We start from the raw sequence: 24,774 nt of genomic DNA, 5'->3' as shown, positions 1-24,774 counted from the left end.
AACAAGGTGTAGAGCTGGATGAACACAGCAGGCCAAGCAGCATCATAGGAGCAGGAAGGCTGACGTTTCGGGCCGAGACCTCTGCTGCTTGGCCTGCTGTGTTCATCCAGCTCTACACCTTGTTATCTAAGATATCAACCTTGTTGGACAAATCCGTAATCAAATAGTGAACCAGCAGTGCTAAAAACAACACTTCCAAATCTCCAGGTTCAGAAAATTCAAACCGGACAAATCAACACATAAGAAAAGAGGCAAAAAGGATCAAAACCCTTTGGAACGCTGATGGCATATGATCTTAAGGTAACTAATTTTCAGTTTTTTTTCATTGTGTAAATATTTCTGCAATGTTTCTCAAGAACATTTGCAGGTTGTTATATTTGACTTGATGCCTTGTCTCCAAACAATGTAAATAGGAGAGAGAAAACATACAGATTGACCTTTGCTAATGCAGGTTTTTTTGAGGCCTTTTGTATGCAAATTTAGTAATGCAGTGAGAATCAGGACGTTGTGACTGAGATGCTAAGCCTTTTGTTAAAACAGTTGCCTGAGAATTAAAATCATAGAATCCCTACAGTGTGGAAACAGGCCGTTTGGCCCAACAAGTCCACACTGCCCCTCCGAAGAGCATCCCACCCAGACCTGTTATCCTACCCCTGATTTCCCATGTCTAACCCACCTAACCTAAACATCCCTGGGCACTATGGGCAATTTAGCATGGCCAATCCATATAACCTGCACATCTTTGGACTGTGGGAGGAAACCGGAGGAAACCCACACAGACATGGGGAGAATGTGCAAGCTCCACACAGACAGTTGCCTAAGGCTGGAATCAAACCTGGGTCCCTGGCACTGTGAGGCAGCAGTGCTAACCACTGAGCCACCGTGCTGCCTCCAAAAGAGAAGGAATACTAAATGAAGTTGTGAATTCTATATTTTTTGACACCCTGAGAGATAAAAGTAGAAACTGTAAGGCGGTTTAATTTGAACCCAGAGAATAGGCTCGAAGGAGAAAGATGTGATTTGATTTATTGTCACATGTACCCGAAGTATAGTGAAAATAACATAGAAGGACATACAGATCATAGCATGATTGAACAGAGCGAGAAATACAAAGTTACAGCTGCGAGGAAGGTGTACAAAACGCAGTCTCAGAACCCCAAGATGTCAGCAGCAAGCCCAATGTGACAACCAACTGACTGGAACAGTCAACAGAGAGATCTGCAGTGCAGTGACCAAAGAAGAGAGTCAAATTGGACCCCTCTGGAAGGCTGCTGCCCTAGGCTTGATATGAATGTTCAAGCCGTCAGGAGATTCATTAACGCCAGATTCATCAGCCGCTCTCACAAGATAGTGCAGAATGTCACCCATGTACAGTGCAACGGCATCCATGCTCTCGAGACCATTCGCAACATCATCATCAAACCAGCAGACAAAGGAGGAGCCATTGTCATACCGAATAGAACGGACTATTGTGAAGAAGTGTACCGACAACTGAACAACCAGGAATGCTACAGACAACTACCTGCTGATCCATCCAAACAACACACCCTTCAACTCAACAGACTGATTAAGACCTTTTGATCCAGACCTTCAGAGTATCCCACGCAATCTCATCCGACATACTTCTCACATAGGAGTGTTCTTCTGCCTTCCAAAGATACACACAGCCAACACACCTGGACGTCCCATCTTATCAGGCAGTGGGACCCTGTGTGAGAACCTCTCTCTGGCTATGTCAAGGGCATCTTGAAACCTGTTGTACAAGGAGACCCCAGCTTCTGTCGTGACACTACAGACTTCTTGCAGTAACTCAGCACCCATGGACCAGTTGAAACAAGAACATTTCTCGTAACAATGGATGTTTTGGCACTCGAGACCAGCATCCCCCACGACGACGGCATTGCTGTAACAGCCTTCGTACTCAACGTCAACAACTGCCAATTTCCATATGCCATCCCACAACTCATCAGCTTCATCCTCAAACACAACGTCTTCACCTTCAACAACCAGCCTTTCATCCAGACACACGGAACAGCCCTGAGGACAAAGTTTGCACCGCAATATGCCAACATTTTCATGCACAAGTTCAAGCAAGACTTCTTTGCTGCACAGGACCTCCAACCAATGCTATACACCAGATACAGCAACAACACTTTCTTCCTTTGGACTCGTGGCAAGGAATCACTGAAATGACTACACAATAATACCAACAAGTTTCATCCCTCCATCAGACTTGCCATGGACTACTCTTAAAAATCAGTCTCATGCTGGGACAGGTGCGTCTCCAGCATGGACACCTCAGTACCTCACTCAACCGTAAGCCTACAAATAACCTGACGATCCTGCACTTCTCTGGCTTCCACCATAAACATATTAAAGAAGTTATCCCCTAAAGAAAAGCCCTATGTATACACAGGATCTGCTCAGACAAAGAGGAACGTGACGGACAACTAAAGATGCTGAGAGATGACCTAATAAGAACAGGATACAATGCTCAACTCATTGATCATCAGTTCTGACGTGCCATAGCAAAAAACCGCAATGACCTCAGAAGACTGACACAGGACATGACTGATCGAGCACCCTTCGTCATCCAGTACTTTCCCTAGAGCGGAGAAACCACACCATGTTCTCTGCAGTATTCACCATGTCGTCGACTAACATCTCGCCAAGATCTTCCCTACGTCTCCACTTCTCAACTTCAAACAACCACCAAACCTTAAACAGACCTTCATTTGCAGCAAACTACCCAGCCTTCAGGACAATATCGACCACAACACCACAGAACCCTGTCATGGCAACCTCTACAAGACACATCAGATCACCGACATGGATACCACCATCACACGTGGGAACACTCCCCTCCACCATGTGCACGGCAGATATTCATGTGACTTGGCGGATGTTGCTTACCTCATGTGCTGCAGGCAAGGATGCCCTGAGGCATAGTATAGTAGCGAAATATGCAGACGCTACGACAACAGATGAATGAATACTGTGCAACAACCGCCAGACAGGAATGTTCCCTCCCATTCAGAGAACACTTCAGTGGTCGAGGGCATTCAGCCTTCAATTTTCGGGTAAGCATTGTCCAAGGAGGTCTTCAAGATACACAACAACACAGAATTGCCGAGCAGAGACTGATAACTAAGTTCTGTACCCATGAAAAAGGTCTCAACTGTGATCTTGGGTTCACGTCACACTACGTGTAACCCCACCATACTGTTCTCTATCTGTAAAATCTTCCATGCTGTTCTGTTTTGACACCATCACCTTGATATCTTATGGTCTCTCCACTTTAATTAGATTGTACAGTTTTGAATTACTTGTTACTTTGGTTAGACCCACGTCATGCGACTCTTATACCTACCATGTTGTTCCAGTCATTTGGTTTGTCTCCAGTACCACCTTATTTTTAATTTTTTGTAATTATCTTTCTGCCTCAGTTAATTGGATTATAGGTGATCCCTTCACTTGTTCAGCTGTTGAGGCTTTAATCACATCATCTGACACTTTTGATCGACGACAGAGACCTATTATTCAATCTGATGACATTCCATTCACACCATTCATCTGATCTTTTGATCTCTCTGCTATAAATTCCGTGCCTGTGTGCCTCTCTACACTTAACCTTATGAAGGGGCAGCGCTTCAAAAGCTTGTGATTTCAAATAAACCTGGTGGACTATAACCTGATGTCGTGTGACTTCTGACCTTGTCCACCCCATTCCAACTCTGGCACCTCCACATCATGACAAAAAGCAAGATCAATATTGGATTTGAAATTTGATATGTTCTTCAGCAATCTAATAACAGCACGGAAGAAGCTCTTCTTGAACCTGTTGGTATGTGTGTTTAAGCTTTTGTATCTTCTGCCCGGTGGAAGAGATTATAATCGGGGTGGGAGGGGTCCTTGTTAACTGCTTTTCCATGGCAACAAGAAGTGTAGATGGAGTCAATTGATGGGAAGTTGGCTTGCATGATGGTCTGTGCTGTGTTCACAACTTTCTGTAGTTTCTTCTAGTCCTGGGCAGAGCAGTTGCCGTACCAACCCGTGATGCATCCAGATAGAGTGCTTTCTATGGTGCATCTGTAAAAATTGGTAAGGGTCCTTATGGATGTGCCAAATTTCCTGAGCCTTCCTCAGAAGGCGAGGCATGGTTGTGCCTTCTTGACCATCGCATCTACGTGGTTATCATCACTTTTTAAAATTTGACGCTTTCGACCCTCTGTACCTCAGCTCCATTATGTAGATAGGGGCGTATCCTCCTCCTCCTTTCTTCTTGAAGTTGATGATCAGCTTTTTAGTTTTGCTGACATTGAGGGAGAGATTGTTATCTTTACACCACAACACCAAGCATTCTATCTCCTTCCTGTGTTGTGTCTCGTCATTGTTTGATATCTGGCCTACAACGGTGGTGTCGTCAGCGAACTTGTCGATGCCTTTCAGACGAAATTTGGCCACACGATCATGAGTGTACGGGCAGTACAGTAGCGGGCTGAGTACACATCCTTGTGGGGCGCCAGTATTGAGGATTATCGTGGAGAAGGTCCTCCACGATACAAATTCCACGAACAGGCAGAATGGTGTATTTGAAGGAACACTGGCTCAAGAAGAGATAAAGGATGCAGTGGGGTGAGGTTAGATAATTGATGTTGTAAAGTAGCTTTGTTATAGAGGTCTTTAAGTTACGTGCTTTCTTTATCATTCTGTAATCTCAAAGAAGGTGCTACAGAACAGTTTTTGTAATAACTTTTTAGTAAATTAATAAGGTAAAAATTCAACAAAGAGTTTAAAGTTCTGTAAATAAGCTCATTTCTAAATGGCCACAAAGATCAGATCATCTGTGACTAATTTGGCACCCTTCACCCCATATTCTCTCTGGACTTGTCATTATTCTAAAAAACTTCATTTAATCGGAAGGAAGGTCCAGACCCGAAATGTCAACTTACCTGCTCTTCTGATGCTGCCTGGCCTGCTGTGTTCCTCCAGCTCCACACCTTGTTATCTCTCTCATTTAATCCTTGTCATTTAAACTTTTCATAGAATCAGGCCCTTCAGCCCAACAAGTCCACACTGACCCGCGGAGCATCCCACCTAGACCCATCCCGTTATAACCCACCCAATCTACACATCCCTGAACGCTATAGGCAATTTAGCATGACCAATCCACCTAGCCTGCACATCCTTAGACTGTGGGAGGAAACCCACGCAGACACGGGGAGAATGTGCAAGCTCCACACAGTCGCTCGAGGGTGGAATCGAACCTGGGTCCCTGGCGCTGTGAGGCAGCAGTGCTAATCACTGAGCCACCGTGCGCCTTTTCTGATTACCTAAATAGAAAGAACTTATTATTAGCTTCAGCCTGACAAAAGTACCATCTTCAGTGGACAGGATCTCTACAAAATGGCATGTAAGTAATGGAGAATATCACTGGGATAGTAAGAGATTGAACTGGACAAGTAAATTTTAATAGTTTCCCAAATAATTGGTAAAGATATCATAGTCCCAAAGAATCATACAGCTGCTGTCTCGTTAGAGAGAGAGACAACTGGTAGTGAATTTAACCTGGGGGTTACCACGCCTTGGGCAAGAGGTGAAGTTGAGAAGGCAAGACCTTCATGGTAATCTCAGTCAGTGCCGGAATTGAACCCACACTATTGGCGTGACTCTGTCACACCAGCTGTCCAACTAACGGAGCTAATCAATTTCTGCTCCCTCATCCCCCCCCACCAACCCCCATGTTACGTCACGTTGCGTTGCATCACATAGCAAGCAATTGTTTTGTAACTAACTATTCAAATGTTTATATTCTTCATGGATACTTTTGGTTTGCTTCAAGATAGAGGGGTTAATTCTTAGTTTTCTAAAGAACCACTTTTATCTTCTTTGAGACTACTTATTAGGAATGAACTATACCCACTGTGTCTGTGACAAATATTTTGGTCTATCAGGCCCCATTTGTGGTCTTTGTCACAGCATTTGCTAGACAACTTGCATATACAGTTTTCCCTTGTTTGCCCTCCTAATCTGTTCTTAAAAAGTAGCATGCTTGACAAAAGATCACTTTCCTATAAGAAACTCTGCAATTAAAGTGGGTTGCATTCCTAACCTGTAATTTTTTGCAATAAAAACTGTACTCGTTTGAACCTCTGAGATAACAAGGTGTAGAGCTGGATGAACACAGCAGGCCAAGCAGCATCAGAGGAGCAGGAAAGCTGACGTTTCGGGTCTAGGCCCGATCCTTGGCTGTGTTCGTTTTGTCACCCATCTTCATAAACCAGAGTGAAGCAACCAGGAAGGTCGATGGCAATTGGTAAAGAGTGAGTAGGATGTAGTGAGGAGGCCAGGAGAAGGAAGTGATGAGTGGGAGGGTTGGAAGAGGGACGTGATGAGGGGTTGGAGAAGTGTGATGATAAGGAAGTGAGTGGGAACAAGGGGCTTAGGAGAGAGACTGATGAGTGGGAAGAAACGAGGGATCAAGGAGGGAGGAACAAGGCATTTGAGGAGAGGGGCAATGGAGTCAGAGGAGTAATGAGCAAGGGGATGAGGGGCATTCAGTGAAAGCAAGTGGGAGAGGACAAAGAGTTCAAGGGCTTCAGGAGAACCGACACGCAGAGCAGGAATGTGTTTAAATAAACAGACTGAACTTGCACAGTTATAGTGCAGTCCTGGCTCGTGTCACAACCACATTAAAATAAAAACGATGGTAGCACTTTGTTAAGTTCTGTTGTTTACAAACTGTGTAAAAGCAAAATATACCATTAGAATGTGATTTAAATAGGGAATACTTGTACTGCCACTGGAATTTTGGTGAAATGTGAAGCATATTACATCATGACCGTTCACATTATAACATGAAAAACGTTGACCAGAAATGCATACCGATGCATGATTTTTAGTATAGCATATAGACGCTCGCTTAAACTGTTGAAAAACATCTTGCCACTTTGTCTGCCCACACTTTGCTTGTATTTGGAAGGAAATTGTGTAAGTTGATGGTGTTAGTCTTTTTCTGATATTTGCTCTCTATAGATCTTAAATAGTAGATGAACATAATATCCTGTAGTAACAAAATTTCTTTTTGTGGGCTACATTGAGTAGATATAAATATATTGTAAGTCATCATGGTTGGGGGACATGAGTATTCTAACATTTGTTCCTCCCAGGATCATAGTAATGAAAGAGGGAGTTGTAAAACAGCAACAGACTGAGCGCTGTTCAAAGGGCACTTACTAAAGCCAGTGGCGACTCTGTTCTTGATTATCTTTGTCCTTGACTTATCACATTATATGGAAAGTTTTGCAGCTGGTGTTGTTTAGACTATACTCTGTGGTGTCTTGGCATAGTTATAGGGTTTATAAGATTATCGTGCAAGCAATCTCCGGGTTGCAAAAATGTTCTGCTCCCGAGTCCGTTTGCAAGTCAATTTGTACAAGTCAGAACACGGTGCAGGAAATGTAAAAGAAGCCGGACAAACAGCTCCTCATTTTCCATTTGGGAACCCTACAGCCTTCCAGACTTGATTATTGAGTTCACCAATTTTAGGGCTTGAGCACCTTTCTCCACGCTTTCCCTCATCTCCCACACACCTGGCCTTTTCATTACATGGGCTGCTACCACACACTACCCATTGTAAGCCATTAATTGTCCCCATTAGCAGCTATTCATTTTGTCCAGACTGACCTTTTAACCACTCCTTTTTGTCTGTCCATCTGTGTTTATCTCTCTTTGGGATCTATCTCCATTTATCATCTAATCTCCCTGCTACCACCACCACCCCCCCCCCCCCCCCCCTCCCCAACCATCTTCTGTATAAAAACCATCCTTTCCCTAGCTGCCATCGGTTGTGAAGAAGGGTCACTGGACCTGAAACATTAACTCTGATTTCTCTTCACAAATGATGCCAGACATGCTGAGATTTTTCAGCAATTTCTGTTTTTGCTTCAGATTTTAAGCATCTGCAGTCTTTTTGAAATTTATCCGAGTGCCCATAAATGTTCCAGTCATGTAAAACCTTGTCCTTAATGCATTCAGTTGATCGTATGTGTCTCCTGTTCCCACCCAAACCAGCTCCAGCGTCCTTCTCCAAAAAGAAGTGCAGGAATTCTAAGGCTTGGAATTTTATCATAATGGACGTTTTAGAGTCATACAGGATAGAAACAGGCCCTGCAGCCCACTGTGTCTATGTGACCAACAATCACCAAACTACACTAATCCCATTTATATGCACTTGGACCATAATCTACTATGCCCTGACATTTGAAGCACTCGTTCAGATACTGCTTAAATGTTGTAAGAGGACCAGCCTCCACCATCCTCTCAAGCATGTTTATATTTTTACCATCCTACGGGTATAAAAATTTTCTCGGATCTACTCTAAACCACTTACTCCTCATCTTGAACCTATGCCTTCTGGTCTTGGACGCGTCTGCCATGTGGAAAAGATTCTCATAATTTACTCTCTCTATACATCTCATAATTTTGCATACCACAGTCAGCCAACCCCCAGCCCCACCCCAACCTCCACCTGCTCCAAGGGAGATCAAACCCAATCTATCCAGCCTCTCCTCAAAGCTGAGACTTATTCTCCCATCCTGGTGAATCTCCTCAGCACCCACTTCAATTGCGAATAGTGTGGCAAACAGAACTTCACACAGTATTCCATCTGCGGCTTAACCAATGTTTTATAAAGTTGTAACAAAATTTCCAAAACTTCTTTGTTCCTATATTCTACACCTCAACAAATGAAGGCAAACATCTCATCCTAAGCATCCTTCTTCACCAAAATAAAACAAAGAACTGTAGATACTAGAGATCTGAAACAAATACAGAAATTACAGGCAAAACTCAGCAGGTCTGGCAACATCTGTGAGAAGAAGGCAGAATTAATGTTTCGAGTCCAGTGCCGACTCTTCAGAACATAACAATCCTAAAATCCAAACCTTTAGATTACCTCTTCAAAATTTAAAATAATACATCAATACTTTATACTTTTTGTGAGTAAGTAAAATAACTCTCAATGTGATATCCAAACTCCTTTGTTGATTTGTGGCAGCCTTGACTCAAAGATAGTGTTCTTGCCTTTAAGTACAAAGGTTGAGAATTCAAATGTCAATCTTGAAACCTGAGAAAGGTTGTTAATGTAGTTCTGTTGTCTCAGCAAGATCTGATCTCTCTGCGACCATTCAAAGAAGATCTTACAGCTGGTCTGGGTGAAACATGTTCCCACCAAACAACAACAACAAAAAATTATCCGTCACTAATCTTGATATATTTGTGGGACCTTGCTGCGTGTAAGTTGACTGCTACATTTGCCCACCTAACATAATGGCTAGCCTTCAAAAGAAACTCATTGTGAAGTGCATTTCCTGAGGAGGCAAGGTGCTTTGCAAGTTGAAATTTGTTATCTTCTCACCATTTGTGGTTTTCATTACCTGTGTTTTTCACAGAAAGTAACTGATTTCCACTAAACAAATCATCTCTTTTCACAGAGGCTGAAAGGCTTAAGGAACATACAACATAAGGAAATACAGCAGCTGGCATTTATTCTGGACCTTCAACTGTATCCACAGCTCTGCTAGGCAACTAATTTTTGAGAATTCTGTCAGTTGTACTTTCAGCTGTGTAATACATGTTCAGGAACCCAGTAGAACCACTGCATGTCTTGGGTATTATTAAACCCTTGTAAAGTATCCAAGACCTTTGTTGTAATAGTCAAGGAGATCGATGTGCGACAGTTGCAAAGTTTAAGTATATTTATTTTCTGTTAGAGCATGGAGCAGTATAACATGATTGCGCATCAACTGAAAACTATTGGAAATGAAGCATTTAAACAGCGGCGTTATCGTATTGCAATCCAGAAGTATGATGAAGCTTTGAGCATTCTGCGTGATTTGCAGCCAACTAAAAGGTAAAATTTTTATTTTGAGTTTGTAAATGTTCCAAGGGATGTCCACAGTTTAGCCATTCCCAAGTGTATTTCCTCTAAAGTTCCACAAAAGTTTGGAGGAGAGTCCATATAAAATAGGTTCCAGTACTGTGATTTCTGTTCTGAGGAAGGGTCACTCAACCAGAAACGTTAACTCTGGTTTCTGTCCACAGATACTGCTAGACCTGCTGAGCTTTTCCAACAATTTCTATTTTTGTCTATGATTTCTATGTTGGATTAAATCTGTCTTTAGATGTGAGATAGGAATTGGAACATGCATTTAAGACCATAAGACATAGGAGCAGAGGTAGGTCATTCAGCCCATCGAGTCTGCTCTGCCATTGAATGATCTCGTGGCTAATCTGATAATCCTCAACTCAGTTTTTCTGTTTTTTTTCCCATAAGGCTTGATCCTGTCTCAGCCTGGAATACCCTTAATGACCCAGCCTCTATAGTCCTCTGAAGCAAAGAATTCACTGCCTTCTGACAGAAGGAATTAGTCTTCATATCTGTCTTAAATGGGAATTCCCTTGTTCTGAGATTATACCCTCTAGTCCCAGATTTTCCCTTGAGGGGAATCAACCTGTCTGCATCTGCCCTGTCAAGCCCCATACAAATCTTGTATGCTTCAATAAGATCGCCTCTCTTCTTCTAAATTCCAATGACTATATGACCATCCTACCTGATGTTTCCCCATAAGACAGTCCCTCTGTACTTGGTATTAGCCTAATGAACCTTCTCTGAACTGCCTACAGTACCTGTAAATCTTTGCTGAGATGAGGGCCCCAGTTCTGTTCTCAGTATTCTAGCTGAGGCCTCAGCTAGAGTCTTTTATGGATTTATCAAAATCTCCTTACTTTTATATTCCGTTCCCTTTGAAATAAAGGTCAACAACCCATTTGCCTTCTCTATTACCCACTGAACTTAGGTGCTGTTGTGATTCATGTTAAAGGACTCCCAAATCCTTCTGTGCTGTAGGTTTCTGCAGTGTTTCTCCGTTTTAAATAATATTCAGCACTTCTTCCAGATAAAGTGTATAACATCACATTTTCCCACATTATATTCCATCTGTCAGTTTTTTTTTCCCACTCGCGTAATTTGTCTACATCCCTCTGCAGATTTTTTTGCATCATCCTGGTCACTTGCCTTCCCACCTAAATTTGTGTCAATCACAAATCTGGCTATAGTACATTCATTTCCCTCATCTGAGTCATTAATGTATATTATAAGTAACTGTGGCCCCAGCACTGATCCCTGTGGCACTCCACTAGTTACAGATTGCCATTCTGAAAACGATCCCCTTATTACAACTCATCATCTTCTATTTGTTGCCAATTCTATACCCATGTAGATTTGCTGCCTGCAAAACCATGGGCCCTTATCTTATTAAATTTGCCTAACTTGTGGTATCTTATCAGAAGCCTCCTAAAAATCCAAATATATTACATCCACTGCTTCCTTTTCATCAATCCTGTTTGTTATCCCCTCAAAGAATTCTAGTAGATTTGTCAGGCATAATTCCCCTGTATGAAGCCATGCTGACTTTTCTTGATCATAATTCTGTATTTCTAAATGCAATACTGTTACATCCTTTATAATAGACTCTAACTTTTTCCCAATAACAGGCCTGTAGTTACCTGCATATTTTTTCTCCTCACCTTTTTAGGTAAAGGTGTTACATTGGCAGTTTTCCAATCCCCTGGGACTCTTGCAGATTCTAAGAATTCCTGGAAGATTATGACCAATGTATCCATTATATCTGTTGTTACTTCATTCAATATCCTAAGGTGCATCCCATCAAGTACAGGAGTCTTAACAGTCTATAGCCCCATTTGTTTTCCTAGTACTTTTTCTCTAGTGATAATTATTATATTTATTTCCTTTCCTCCTATTGCCCCTTGATTGCTTGGTAATTTCGGAATGTCATTACTGTTTTGTATTGTGAGAACTGCTGGAATGTATTTATTCAACTCCTCTGCCACTTCCTGGTTCCATTATTCTTGCCTGCACTATTTTCTGAACTCGCTGCTTTTGAATGTATCCTGTTTATCTTTTCCTCCTCCATTCTCTCAGAATTTGATCTTTGTGGTGCACTACTGTAGGCACACAGATATTTCTGGATGTGATAGGAGGCTTGTAGACTTCAACATGTCGCATAGCTTTTCAAGAATGTGAACATGAACATTTGGGTGAAATTTGATATAACGGTGTTTATTAACCCCTATTAAGATGAAGCATATCTCAGTCATGTGAAAATTTGTATAGAATCTGAGAAAAACCACTCCAAAAAGAGACACAACAGTTATTGCTGCAGCACTTGACAGATGCTGTTCCAGCATCTTTAATTAAGACTGACAATTGACAAAAGACCAATGTTTCATTTTAATTACTTATTCCCATGGTGTATATTCATCCAAATGTGCTTGCTTTGTCTCACATTCCCTTATCTCTCTTTTTATACAGTACAGCAAACCTTTTATTAACCAGCATCTAATGGTGTTAGGCATAAATACACTAACTGTAATCCAAAATTACCAGGTAATCAAGGGGCAAAGGGAGGAGAGGAAATAAATAGGAAAACTATCACTAGAGAAAAAGTCCTAGGAAAACTAATGGGACAAGAATGTACCAGTTGATCAAATATTCTAGTTGATCAGACGGCCCACATAATTAATGTAAAAACACATAGTAAGTAATAGAAGCATAATGAAAGGGCTATACTCATCATTATTTTATTTACAGCATAAATCACTTAAATAATGACTTAAATGAAACCAGCAGAGAGCCTTCTCACTCTCACACTCCACTGATACTCAGACATCAAAACCTTGACTGGACTGTTCCATTTTCTGGATATCTGCTGTCGTCTGTTTACCTAATGCCCCTCACAAAAGCTAAGGTGGCACCTTTTGCCTTGTCTTCCATCCCACCAGGCTGTATTCAATGTATCATCTCTCGTCATTTCTGCCACCTCCAGTATAATATACTTAGTATAATATAGTATAGTACAGGAGTTGGGATGTTATGTTGAGGTTGTACAGGACATTGGTGAGGCCTCTTCTGGAATGCTGTGTCGAGTTTCGGTCGCCCAATTATTGGAAAGATATTATCAAGCTGGAGAGTGTTCAGAAGAGATTCACCTATGGTAGGTTTGATTTTTAAGGAAAGGCTGGACAGACTGTGACTTTATTCACTGGAACATAGGAGGTTGAGAGGTGACCTGATTAGAAGTTTATAAAATAATGAGATATAGATAGAGTTGATGATATTTGTCTTTTCCCTAAGGTGAGGAATTTCAAGATTAGGGGGCACATTTTTAAGGCGAGAGGAGAGAGATTTAGAAAAGACATGAGAGGCAAATTTTTTTTCACAGAGGGTGGTTCGCGTGTGGAATGAACTTCCTGATGAAGTGGTAGATGTGGGTACAATTACAATGTTTAAAAGACATTTGGATGGATATATCCACAGATAAGGTTTGGAGGGATATGGGCCAGGAGCAGGCAGGTGGCACTAGTTTAGTTTGGGATTATGTTCGACATGAACTGGTTGGACCAAAGGGTCTGTTTCCGTGCTGCATGATTCTATGACTCTATAAACCTTCCTTCATTCTCCTCTTTCTGAAAGCTTTATGAAAGTTCCATTCCCTTGGCGACACTCTGATCTGTTCCTCAGTTACTGGTCATTTCTGGTCCACTGCCTTCCTTTCCCACAGCATCTATCCATTCAATCTCAGAGATGTAACATTTGTGCTTTTAACTCCTCCCTCCTCATTTTTCAAGGCCCAAACACCATTCCTGAGTGAAGCAATGATTTACTTGAACTTTGTTCAATTTAGTTTGTTGTATTCACTGCTAACAGTGCAGTCTGCTGTAGTTAGGGAGATGAAATATAATTTCGATGACTTCTGGGAAGCAGTTTTATCAATCTGCAAGGATAACCCTATACTTGCTGTTGCCTATTATTTTAGGTCTCCACCTTGGTCTCAAACTGAACCTTCTGACTTCTGATTTCTGCCTATTGCATTGAACCAATAATGTTCAATGTAAACACAAACAACATTCTGTCTTTCTGTTTGGAACTTTACAGCTTTCCAAACTGGAGTTGAAAAATTTCAGACCACAAATTCTGCTCAATTTTCTTTGGTGATTTGTGTTTTACTTTACTTATTTCTTCTTTCTTCCATTTCAGGACTTGCTTTCCCTACATGTTTTGTTTCCTGCCATGCCCTTATACCCTTCCCTTAGTCCTTACACCACCATTCCCTTTGTCATTTGATGTTTCCTGCTTTTCGCCCAATCAAAGATCTTCCCTTTTGGTGTTTTCCCCAACCTTCCACTTTCAGTTGTTTAGAACCGACCACATCTCAATTTTAATCTATAATCCTGATCTTCCACAAATACTATCTGACGTGCTGAGTGTTTGTTACATTTCCTGTTCTGATTTCACAATGATGCTGCCTGGTATGAGCAAATACAGAGGAAGATGTAGAATAACTGTGGCTAATCACGTGGCAATGGAAGAAATGAAGAGGTAATTTGATAGAGACATGTGCAATTATGAAGTGAAAAGTGCTCTGTATAAGAATAGATTGATTACAATGAAGTGACAGATGTAAGATTTAGGACAGTACCAGAGAAACATTTTTTACATAGATTTTTGAGGCTGAGGAATGCTGCACTGGAATTGGGATTGCAGTAAAAAGACTGTTTATATATTTAAGAATTGATAAGTAAACTGTTTAAAGCAAACAGGCAAAGATACAGATGTGATAGTAGGACTGGAAGCATCTGTGGAGAGAAAATAGAGTTAACATTTCAAGTCAATGATTCTTAAGGACTCGAAACATTAATTGTTTTCTCTCCACAGAAGCTGCCAAACCTGCTGAGTTTCTCCAGCAATTTCTGTTTCTTTTTGGTTCCGATCTCCTGCATACACAGTTCACTCTTTTGTGGTATTTTTCTCTTGGAGAGAATGAATATCAATACAGGCTAGCAAAAAGCCGAAAGAACTACGGGCGCTCTTCTGAAGAACCTCGACCCAAAACGTTAACTGTGACTTCTCTCCACACTTGCTGCCAGACCTGCAGAATTGTTCCAGGAATTTCAGTTTTGTTTTTGTTTCAATGCGGGCTAATTGCATGCAAATATCTCTTTGCATACTGTAATTTCAACATAATTAAACACTAAAGCTATGGGACAAACTTAACGAAGAATCTCTGTTTACAGGGAATTGGCTGTGTTGTACTGCAACAGATCAAATGCCCTTTATAACCTGGAAATGTGGAAACATGCTTTTGATTCCGCACAATATGCTATTGCTGTCGACAGAACCTATATCAAGGTAAGTGTGTATACCTCACTGTCTCATTGCATCGATCATTGTGAGTTACGCATGCATTGCCTTGTCAAGTGTGCAGGGTGCCTGTGCTATGCTTTAAGCTTGTTAATGTGGGTTGCATGGTTCTGTGTTTCTGATAACCTGATAATACTGTTGAATGTATGAAAACTTTTTCAGAGTCTTCATAGAAGTGCAATGAAACAAAAGCAGTTAGGAGCTCTGTCGCATTGAAGTCACTTGCATTGTAATATTTACATTCACTCCACCTTCTCAGTGGACTGGATTTGTCTTACATTTTTGTGTTGCTGATCTCTCATGTAGATCTTGTTTCCAACATAGGGTTACTACTGGACTGGCAATGCCTTGCTGAAGATGCACGATTATATAGTAGCACATCAGTATTTCTATGAAGGGCTAAACATCCTGGACGCCAATCGGGACCAGTCTCAACATGAAATTGCAGATCTTATAGTGGGAATACTGACAACGTGTGGTGTGTTGAATCTTGTGTAGCGTTCTCCAAACCCTCCATTCATGGATTTAACTGGGAACACACTGCTTACTAGATGGCTAACTGTATAACAATACCAGAAATTAATTAAATATGATATGTGAATAATATTATGTAAAAGAGAATACATACCGTGATAGTATGCTACAAATCACTCAATGGGCCTGAGCTAGGCTAGTATAGACACTTCCAAGCATTACACTGGAGGAAGTTAGTAAAGACCTGAGAAAAGTTACAGAAAAGGATTCCCAGAATTTTATCAAGGAAACAGAACTTGAGTTATGAGGAGAAAGTAAACTATTTTGGACCGTTCTCGGAACAGAGCAAGTTAAAGATGACATTAAGTGGTTTTCAAGATTTTAAGAAGTTTTGGGTCTATAACTAGAAACCATTGATTCAAAATTATTGACGAAGATACAGGTGGAAATGTGGTTTGGGGATATCGGAGAGGTGGGGGGAGGGAAAGAGAGTGAGAGAAGTTGAGGTTGGAGAGGAAGAGTGTGAAGGAAGCTGGGTTTTGGTTTGGACCTCTGAGAGAGAAGTGGGGAGGGGATTGCTGGAGATGGGGAAACACAAATAGTAGGTGGACTAGATCATATGACTGGTAGAGTCTGCTCTACGTTTGATATGACGGTGACCGTATCAGTTGATTCCCTGAGAGACCAAACATCAGGCTATGCCAGCTTTCAATCTATTCAACAATGGAGTTTCCACAACCCTCTGGGGTAGAGAATTCTAAATGTTCATAGTCCTTTGAGTGAAGTCATTCCTTCTCATCTCAGTATGAACTGATCAGTCCCTTATCGTGAGACAGTGCCTCCATGTTTTAGATTTGCTAACCTGCAGAAATAATATCTGTGACCCTGTAAAATATTTTTACTGAGTCAGAGCTTTGTTAGGATGTAGGAGAAGATCACCCAGCCCATTGTATCTATACTGGCTCTCGGAACATTTTGATTTGGTGCCGATCTCCTGTATTTTTCTCATAACCGTCCACATTGTTTCTGTTTGAATAATCATCTCATGCCCTCTTGATTGCCTCAATTGAATCTACCTCCACCACACTTCCACGTTGTTAGTGTGGGAGTGCGAACGGATGACCAAGGGGGAGAGAAGAGAGGAGCTTAGATGTGGATCAGAAGAGAAGTGGTGTAGAAGTGAGCATTGGGCACTGTGATGTTTGGGGTTATAGTGAAGCACTGGCCAGCCAGAAAGGGAGAGATGACGGTGAGAGCTTTTGGCTCCAACGATTGATTTTTTTTTTTTTTTAAGAAAGTTTTACTTCTGTGCCAGACAGAGAGAAGATTCATTAGCATTTAAGAAAAAAGGAGAAGGGTTGGTTTTTGATTGATCTTGGTCCTGTCCAGACAATGTTTGCAAGCACTTGGCAATCGTGATAGTGCCACGCAAGCTGTTCACAAACTGTACCTCTAAGTTATTGTGCAAAGAACTGAAAGGTAATAAGGATTGAAATAAACAAGCTGCATTTAGCAGAGATAGTTTAGAATTGACTTTATTGTTAGCTTTTGCCTGTTTGCTGCTCTGTTGAGAAAGGGGCCTAAAGCTTGTCAAAATATTAACCTGACTAGCAAACAAACAGCTAGATGAGTAAGGAGGGGTTGGAAATTTCTGTTGTGCACTGTGTATTGTAGCCAAGATATGGAGGTGCCAGTGTTGGACCGGGGTGGACAAGGTCAGAAGTCAAATGACACCAGGTTATAGTCCAACAGGTTTATTTGAAGTTACAAGCTTTTGGAGCACTGCTCCTTCGTCAGGTGAAGTGAGCAGTGCTCCAAAAGCTTGTGATTTCAATTAAACCTGTTGGACTCTAACCTGGTGTCATGTGACTTGTGATATTGTAGCCAAAGGCACTCTGTTCCATACCAAACCCTAGACAGCGCAAAGAGCTCAGAGAGGTGATTCTGTATCTCGATGCCTTTCTCAATGTGGAATAAGGGTTATCAAACATAGATTTCACTCCCTATATCCCCTCAACCCCAGCAAATCTAGTTGTTGAATTACTTGTTGCAACTTTTGCTGAAATGAATCACTATTAGCTATTTTCTTTTGTTGTGATTTCAATTGGTTTTGCTTTCAAGTCTATTGTACAGTGACTTGCTAAGGTGGCAGCATTGTATTATCACCAGTAAGCACTACCTAATACAAATAAAACCACTTATGCTTGCATGACAGCGTACATTAATGACACATTTAGGATTTGTGAATTTTAGATCATTATTTTAACTGTTAACCATACTTTCACAGGGACCGACAGCAACTTCCTTGAAGTCTTAAAATGGAAAGGCTACAATTCCACAATTTGGCAAATTGTTATTGAAAAAGCTGCAAGAAAAAATTTATGGAAGGTAAGCAGTCACTTAAAGTAACGCTGATTAAAATTGAAACTTGTCTGAATTAAAACACCTTTAATATTTGTGGAAAGCAAATGGTGGCATTTATAGCACAGAAGAAAGTCATTCAGCCTTCATACCAATGTCGCTACTTTGTAAGAGCTTTCCAATCAATCTAATTCCTGTCAGCATAAGATTTTCAATGAAGCTGTTGAACATTTGAAGTCAGGTGGATCGGATATTCATTGACACAGTGTATGCAACAGTTAAGATTTGAGTCAGATAGGTTTTTGATAGACAAGGGAGTTGAGATCTACAGCAGAAAAACAAGCAAGTGAAGTTGAGACTACAACCTGAAATTTGAAATTATCAAATGGTAAACTGGGTTCAAATGGCCAATGCCTGCTCTTAAGTCCTGTGTTCTTGATCAGACACTTTAATGGTCATACCTAGCAACTGCATCCGACCTTTTGGAGATAGAAACATATTACAATTACAAGCTCATGAACTTACATTTTTAAGAATCCAACACTCACAAATTGTCAATGCTTATGCATTTCTCTCACTCTCTACTTGACAGTCCACACATTTTTGCATTTCATGATTATACCAAAGTTAAAACTGTGAGGGGAATTCAACTGACTTGTATCTAGTCAATTATTTTAATTTTCTTTACTTGCCCAGTTCTTTTTCTGTTGCACTAAAGATACTGGTATAGCCCCTTTACTTTGTGATCTTAGCCGTATAATTGAAGATGTTGGACATACTCAGCAGATCTGGCAGCATTGTGGAGAGGGAAGCAGAGAAACCGTTTCAGGTGGATGCAATTAAGAAGGATAATATGCGGAATTAGTTTTCTATGTTGTTGGAAAATGATAAAGTTTTCTGAAAACTGTTATGCAATGACAGAACTTTGATTAAATTGCTTATTAACATTGATCATACCTGCAAGGCCTAGCTTAGTCCAATAGTCCAATCAGTAAAATGTCAACCTGGCAGACCAGGTTAATATTATAATCAGTTCCTTATGCTGCCATTTCCTTGGATCTGTTAAAGTTCTTTTTTCCAAATACTTCTTGTCCTCAATCCTGTAATCTACTTCCTACTACTGTTTCTGCTAAGGCAATACATATCCTGACAAATATCCTGTACTAGAAAAAGAAACTTTCCCCTTCATCCTTTTTATCAAGGATTACATTTGTAGCCTCTAATTACCGAGTAGCGAAAATAGCTTTCCCATTTTAATTTATTAAAACCTTCAATAATTTTAAACACTTCTATTAGATCTCCTTTTAGGTCTCTGTTTTAATGTACAGAAACCCAATGTCTCTTCGTAAGTAAAGCCCCTCAACCCTGCCAGGTTTCTTTTACTCGTACATGGGTGCCGGTGGCTGGGTCAGCATTTATTATCAATCCCTAGCTGTTCTTGAGAAGGTGATGGTGAGCCACCTTCTTGAACTGCTGCAGTCCATGTGCTATTGTCTCAGCAATTAATTTCTGCAACTTCCTCGTGGCATTTTCCTTTTTCTTGAAGTAGGTTCTATATTCTCAATGCAGTTTAAACATTGAATTATGAGGACTGGTTGCATAAATGTGGTTTCTATAACCTTGATTGTAAATGTGTGATTGATATTCTAATGGTAATGTATTAATGATTAATGATAAAAGTGCTTGAAGGGTAGACTATACCTTCTCTCCCCTTCCTCCACTGGTGAAGACAAAGGACACACTTTGCTCATGAAAGGAATGAATAGAAACATATTTCCATGGTTATACTAAGCAATGCAGCAAGTAATTTAATCTAGTTTATTGGGAACTGATAAGTGCACTGACTTCATTTTTTTTATACTTTTCCTTCCTAGGCTCTTTACCTTGTCTTGTGTGATTGGAAGTTGATGCCTGGTAACGAATACAGCGCTGCACAAATCTCTCTTAAAGAACTATTTGGGGTATGCATTTCAATGTGGAATTTATCACTGGGAATATATTATGCTTGCTAATTGGTTTCCTGTAGCTTTACTTGAAAGGAGTAAAAATTTTTTTTTGTGTGTAAAACAAAACCAATATGATCTGATATGGCGTCAGAGAAAAAAATTGCATTTGTATAGCACCTTTCATGACCACAAGATGTCTCATAGCATTTTGCAGCCTATTAATTACTTTTGAAATGTAGTTGCCATTAAAATACAGAATACGTAACAACCGGTTCAAACACAGCATACACTCATCAATGGTAATGTAATGATAATCAAGAAATCTATCTTTTTTTAATGCTGACTGTGGGGTAAATATTGACCGGGTTATGTTATAGAGCTCCTCTACAATTGTTATTGGCCTGTATTCACTAGAATTCAGAAAGGTGATAAGGGATCTAATTGAAATGTATGAAATTCTAACAGGGTTGGTCAGACTAGATGCAGGGACGATGTTTTACGTAGTTGCCAAGTCTAGAACCAGGAGACACAATCTCAGGATACAGGGTAGGACAGGGATGAGGAAAAATAATCATTCAAAGGGTGGTGAACCTATGGAATTCTCTACCACAGAAAGCTGTGGATGCTAAGTCACTGAATAAATCCAACAAAGAGATGGATATATTTTTAGATTTTGAATGCATCATTTGCCTATGAATCAAGTGGGAATATGATGTAGAGATAGGGGTAGGCCAGGATCACATGGAATGGTGGAACAGGCTCGAAGGGCAGTATGGCCTACTCCTGCTCCTAGTTTCTGTATTTCCATGTGGAAATGGTACCACCCTCACACTCTGAGCCATTTTCTTGCTGTTAGTTTTGAGTTCTCACGTCTTCATTCAATGTGCATGTTTTCCCCAGAATATGTTATATAAGGATAAAGTTTTTGAAACTTGTCCTTTAGTTCTTATCTTCAACTGAACAAAGACCGTTAGAAGTTGAGGCAAGGTTTTCCATCTCTGCCGTGCATTGGTGCTTGGGCATCCTGGGAAATGAGGTATACTACAGAGTCTTAGGCTGCTTTATTCAATTTGATTCAACAGTTGCAGCTCTGGGAAAAATGAAGTCAAGTTTATGGGTAAGCTTTTGAGTCATGTTGTAAAGCAGGGTTCAAACCCCTCTGATAACTAAAACCCAAACACCCAGAGAGGCTCGTCCCACCCTATAATCTGTTAAAAGGCCCTCCAATCTGTTATAAAGGTGTGGTTAAAAGAAAACCTGACGCTCTCTTTATAATCAACAAGTAATATTTATTTAGCTAACTCTAACAGTGAACAAACTAATGAAACTACTAACAAATGAATAAAGCCTTCTACCTACCAACTGTTCCCGAATAAAACAAGATTATAATGATACGCTTTTCCAATAAGTACAAGATCCACTTATATCAAATAAAAAGAAGTTAGAATTTAGTGACTCAAAATTACAGCAAGGTTACATCTTCTGGAATGTTCTGTGTCTACCCCTCTGAATTCTTCTGTCAGGAATGCTTCCTGATTGAATCCTTCTGTCAGGAACGCCTTCTCCGTCAAATTCTTTTGTCAGGAACATTAACTATTTGTGCCATAGGTGCCTTTAATTTAGATGGACCTTTCTCTAAACCTTAAAGAATTACTGGCTGTCATAGAATTCTCTCTCTCAGAGCTGAGAGCTGTTCTCTTGGCAGATGACAGTTGGCTCTCCCCCAATTTTCCAAGTGCCCTCATCTTTTATACCCTTGATGACCTATCAATTTTTTACAGTAGGATTGGTCCCATGTTGTCAAAACCATTAGATTTAAATTGGTATCTAAGGGCCTAATTTAAATTAATTAGCTAAATATGAAAACCTGTTGTCTTGGTAAAAATGCTGCTTTGCCTGCTAACAGTATAGCCTTTTGATACAAATGTTTCAATTCGGGTGCTGTGTGTACTTGCAAACCCACAGACATCCTTTTTGAATCTCTTAAGCATAGAAAACACATCATCTTTTAAAGGGACCATGCACTGCTTTCCCCATAGCATTTTACAAATACCAACATTTTACAAGCACCAAACTGTAACATCCTGCCTTCCAATCCACAGGTACTCTACCCACCTTTGCAACACCTCTCTTCCCCCCCCCCCATTCCCCACCACCCCATCATTATGAAAAGATGGCTTCACTACTTTTCTTTTCTAAACCTTAACACCATTATTGCTAGATCCATACCTCATTAATCAAGAGTTACACATCTTATACTAATTCTACAAACATACAATTTGAATGCTACCATTTCTATCTTATATAAATATTTATCTTTTTAAACTCGCGATGAAGCAACCGCAATAACATTTCCACGATCCACAACATCTATAATCTGTAAATTAAGTGCTTGTAAGACTCCAATGAAATAATCGAGTGTTCTTGTCCTTAAATCTTTCCAGAAATGTCAAAGCATTGTGATCGGTATACACAACCGTCTCTGATGTGTTATTTGCACATAGACATTAAAATGTTGTAAGGCCAGTACCAAACCCAATAACTCTTTTTCTGGGACATATTGAGTTTTTTTTTCGATAAATAACTGATTGACCTTTCAATTCCATAATTGTCCTTCTGTAACAACACAACTCCAAACCCTACATCGCTTGCGTCGATGGTGACTTTGAAAGGTTTCAAAAAATTTGGCGTGGCTAAAACTGGTGTTAAAACTGCTTTTAAATTCTCAAATGCCCCTGTCATTGTTCTATCCACCAAAATTTCGTGCTTTTTTTTTAACAGATCTCTCAACAGCACCACAATTACTAAAATTTGGTAGAAATTTCCTGTAGAATCCGCTCAATCCTAAAAACCATAGCACTTCCTTCTTCAAGGATGGCCTTGTAAATTCCTTGAATATCTTTGTGATGTTCCTCGGTGTCATCCATCCGTGTCCGATATTGTGCCCTAAGAACGTCACTTCCACCTTCACGAATTCTATTTTTGCCAAGTTTATGACCAACTTTGCCTTCCGTAGGCTCTCGGAGTTCTGCCAAATGCTCCATGTGATCTTTCCACGAATGGATAAAGATCACTAAGTCATCCAAATAGATGGCACAATTAGTCAATCCTGCCACAACTTTGTTCATAAGTTTTTGAAAAGTGGCTGGTGTGTTCTTCATTCCAAAGGGCATGACTTTAAACTGATATTGCCCATTTAGGATTACAAAAGCAGAAACTTCTCTTGCTCTCTCCAACAAAGGTACTTGCCAGTAACCATGGAGTAAGTCCAACTTTGTGATGTAAGTGGCTTGTCCTACTTTTTCTACACAATCCTCCAGCCTTGGAATTAGGTATGAGTCAGATTTTGTTTCAGTATTGACCTTCTGATAATTCACACAAAATCATTGAGTACCATTAGGTTTGAGAACCAACGTGGTCAACAAACTCCACTCACTTTGACTTGGCTCTATGATGTCTTCTTGGAGCATCATTTCCACTTTCCTTCTGTACCTGTGCTGGTTCGAGAGGATTAAGCCTGTAGGGGTGTTGTCTTATCAGAACAGCATTCCCTACGTCAACCTCATGTACTATGGTATTAGTCCTCCCCGTTCTATTTCCACATATATCCTCATAGCACTTTAACAAGTCATTCAGTTCAGTTCTCTGTTCCTGGGACAGATAGCTCACTACCTTATCCTGTTCTTTAGGACTTCCTCATTATGCAATTTATTCTGAGGCACATCAAAATCCACATCATCTCGATTTGATTCCTAACTCTGAGTGGCAGTAACTAAATACCTGTTTCTCCAGTTCCCCTTCCCTGTCATAGTAATGTTTCAGCATATTCGCATGACATACCTGAATTTTTTTTTTCCTATCTGGCATCTTTACCAGATAATTCACCTGACTTAACTTCTTCTCAATTTGATATGGACCATGAAACCTCGCTTTGAAGGGATCTCCCTACCACTGATAACAGCACCTATACTTTATCCCCACAGGCAAATATATGAAATTTAGATTTCTTATCTGCTTCTTGCTTCATTATGTGCTGTGCCACCTTCAAATGTTGTCTAGCTAATTCACCTACTCTTGTTTAATCTTCCTCTCACCTCAGATGCATTATCCAATTGTAAGATCTCTGACTTCAGACCTATCAACTTTTCCTTAATTATTTTTAAAGGCTCTCTTACTTTGTGCCCAAACATCAATTCAAATGGAGTAAATGGAGTTGATTAATTTGGAGCATCTCTAGTAGCAAACAATATAAAGGGGATACCTTTATCCCAATCATTTGGGTAATCTAGACACTAAGCCCTTAGCATTGTCTTTAAGGGGTGATGCCACCTTTACAATATTCCCTGGGATTCAGAATGGTACATACTGGATTTAAAGTGTTTGGTGCGTCAATTATCCATGACCTCCTTAAATAATTTGGCAGAAAAATTGGACCCTTGGTCTGACTGAATCTCCCTGGGTAATCCATAATGAGTAAAGAAAGCAAGCAATTCCTCCACAACCCTTTTTGCTTTGACATTCCATTATGGGTAGCAAATACTGGTTTCCACTTTTGGTTTAGGGAGGGGACCTACACAATCAATCATAACTCGCGTGAAAGGTTATTCAAACGTGGGAATTGACATCAAAGGTGCTGGTTTTATTACGACAAAATTCAACCACATCTTTATGTAATCCAGGCCAATAGAAATGCTTCTGTATCTTAGCCTG

General features: G+C 40.4%; 1 protein-coding gene across 4 annotated transcripts in view; it reads left to right on the top strand.

Annotated features, from left to right (window-relative positions):
• The window catches only part of LOC109933307 (TPR and ankyrin repeat-containing protein 1), an 89,827-nt gene that overhangs the window by 10,968 nt on the left and 54,085 nt on the right, over positions 1-24,774 (top strand). For 2 of the 4 annotated variants that reach the window (XM_048595553.1, XM_048595554.1), the window contains exons 2-7: positions 208-300; positions 9,774-9,913; positions 15,157-15,271; positions 15,608-15,761; positions 18,045-18,145; positions 19,993-20,079. In XM_048595553.1, the coding sequence (XP_048451510.1) occupies positions 283-300; positions 9,774-9,913; positions 15,157-15,271; positions 15,608-15,761; positions 18,045-18,145; positions 19,993-20,079 (615 nt within the window). In that variant the 5' untranslated portion in view covers positions 208-282. Of the gene's footprint in view, positions 1-207; positions 301-9,773; positions 9,914-15,156; positions 15,272-15,607; positions 15,762-18,044; positions 18,146-19,992; positions 20,080-24,774 lie in introns of those variants that run through there. The other 2 variants (XM_048595555.1, XM_048595556.1) reach the window with 2 other exon arrangements.

Source organism: Rhincodon typus, chromosome 4 (assembly GCF_021869965.1).
Source record: "Rhincodon typus isolate 14 chromosome 4, sRhiTyp1.1, whole genome shotgun sequence".
NCBI lineage: Eukaryota > Metazoa > Chordata > Chondrichthyes > Orectolobiformes > Rhincodontidae > Rhincodon > Rhincodon typus.
The sequence above is the reverse complement of the archived record's forward strand: the minus strand, read 5'-3'. Positions and strand labels throughout refer to the sequence as shown.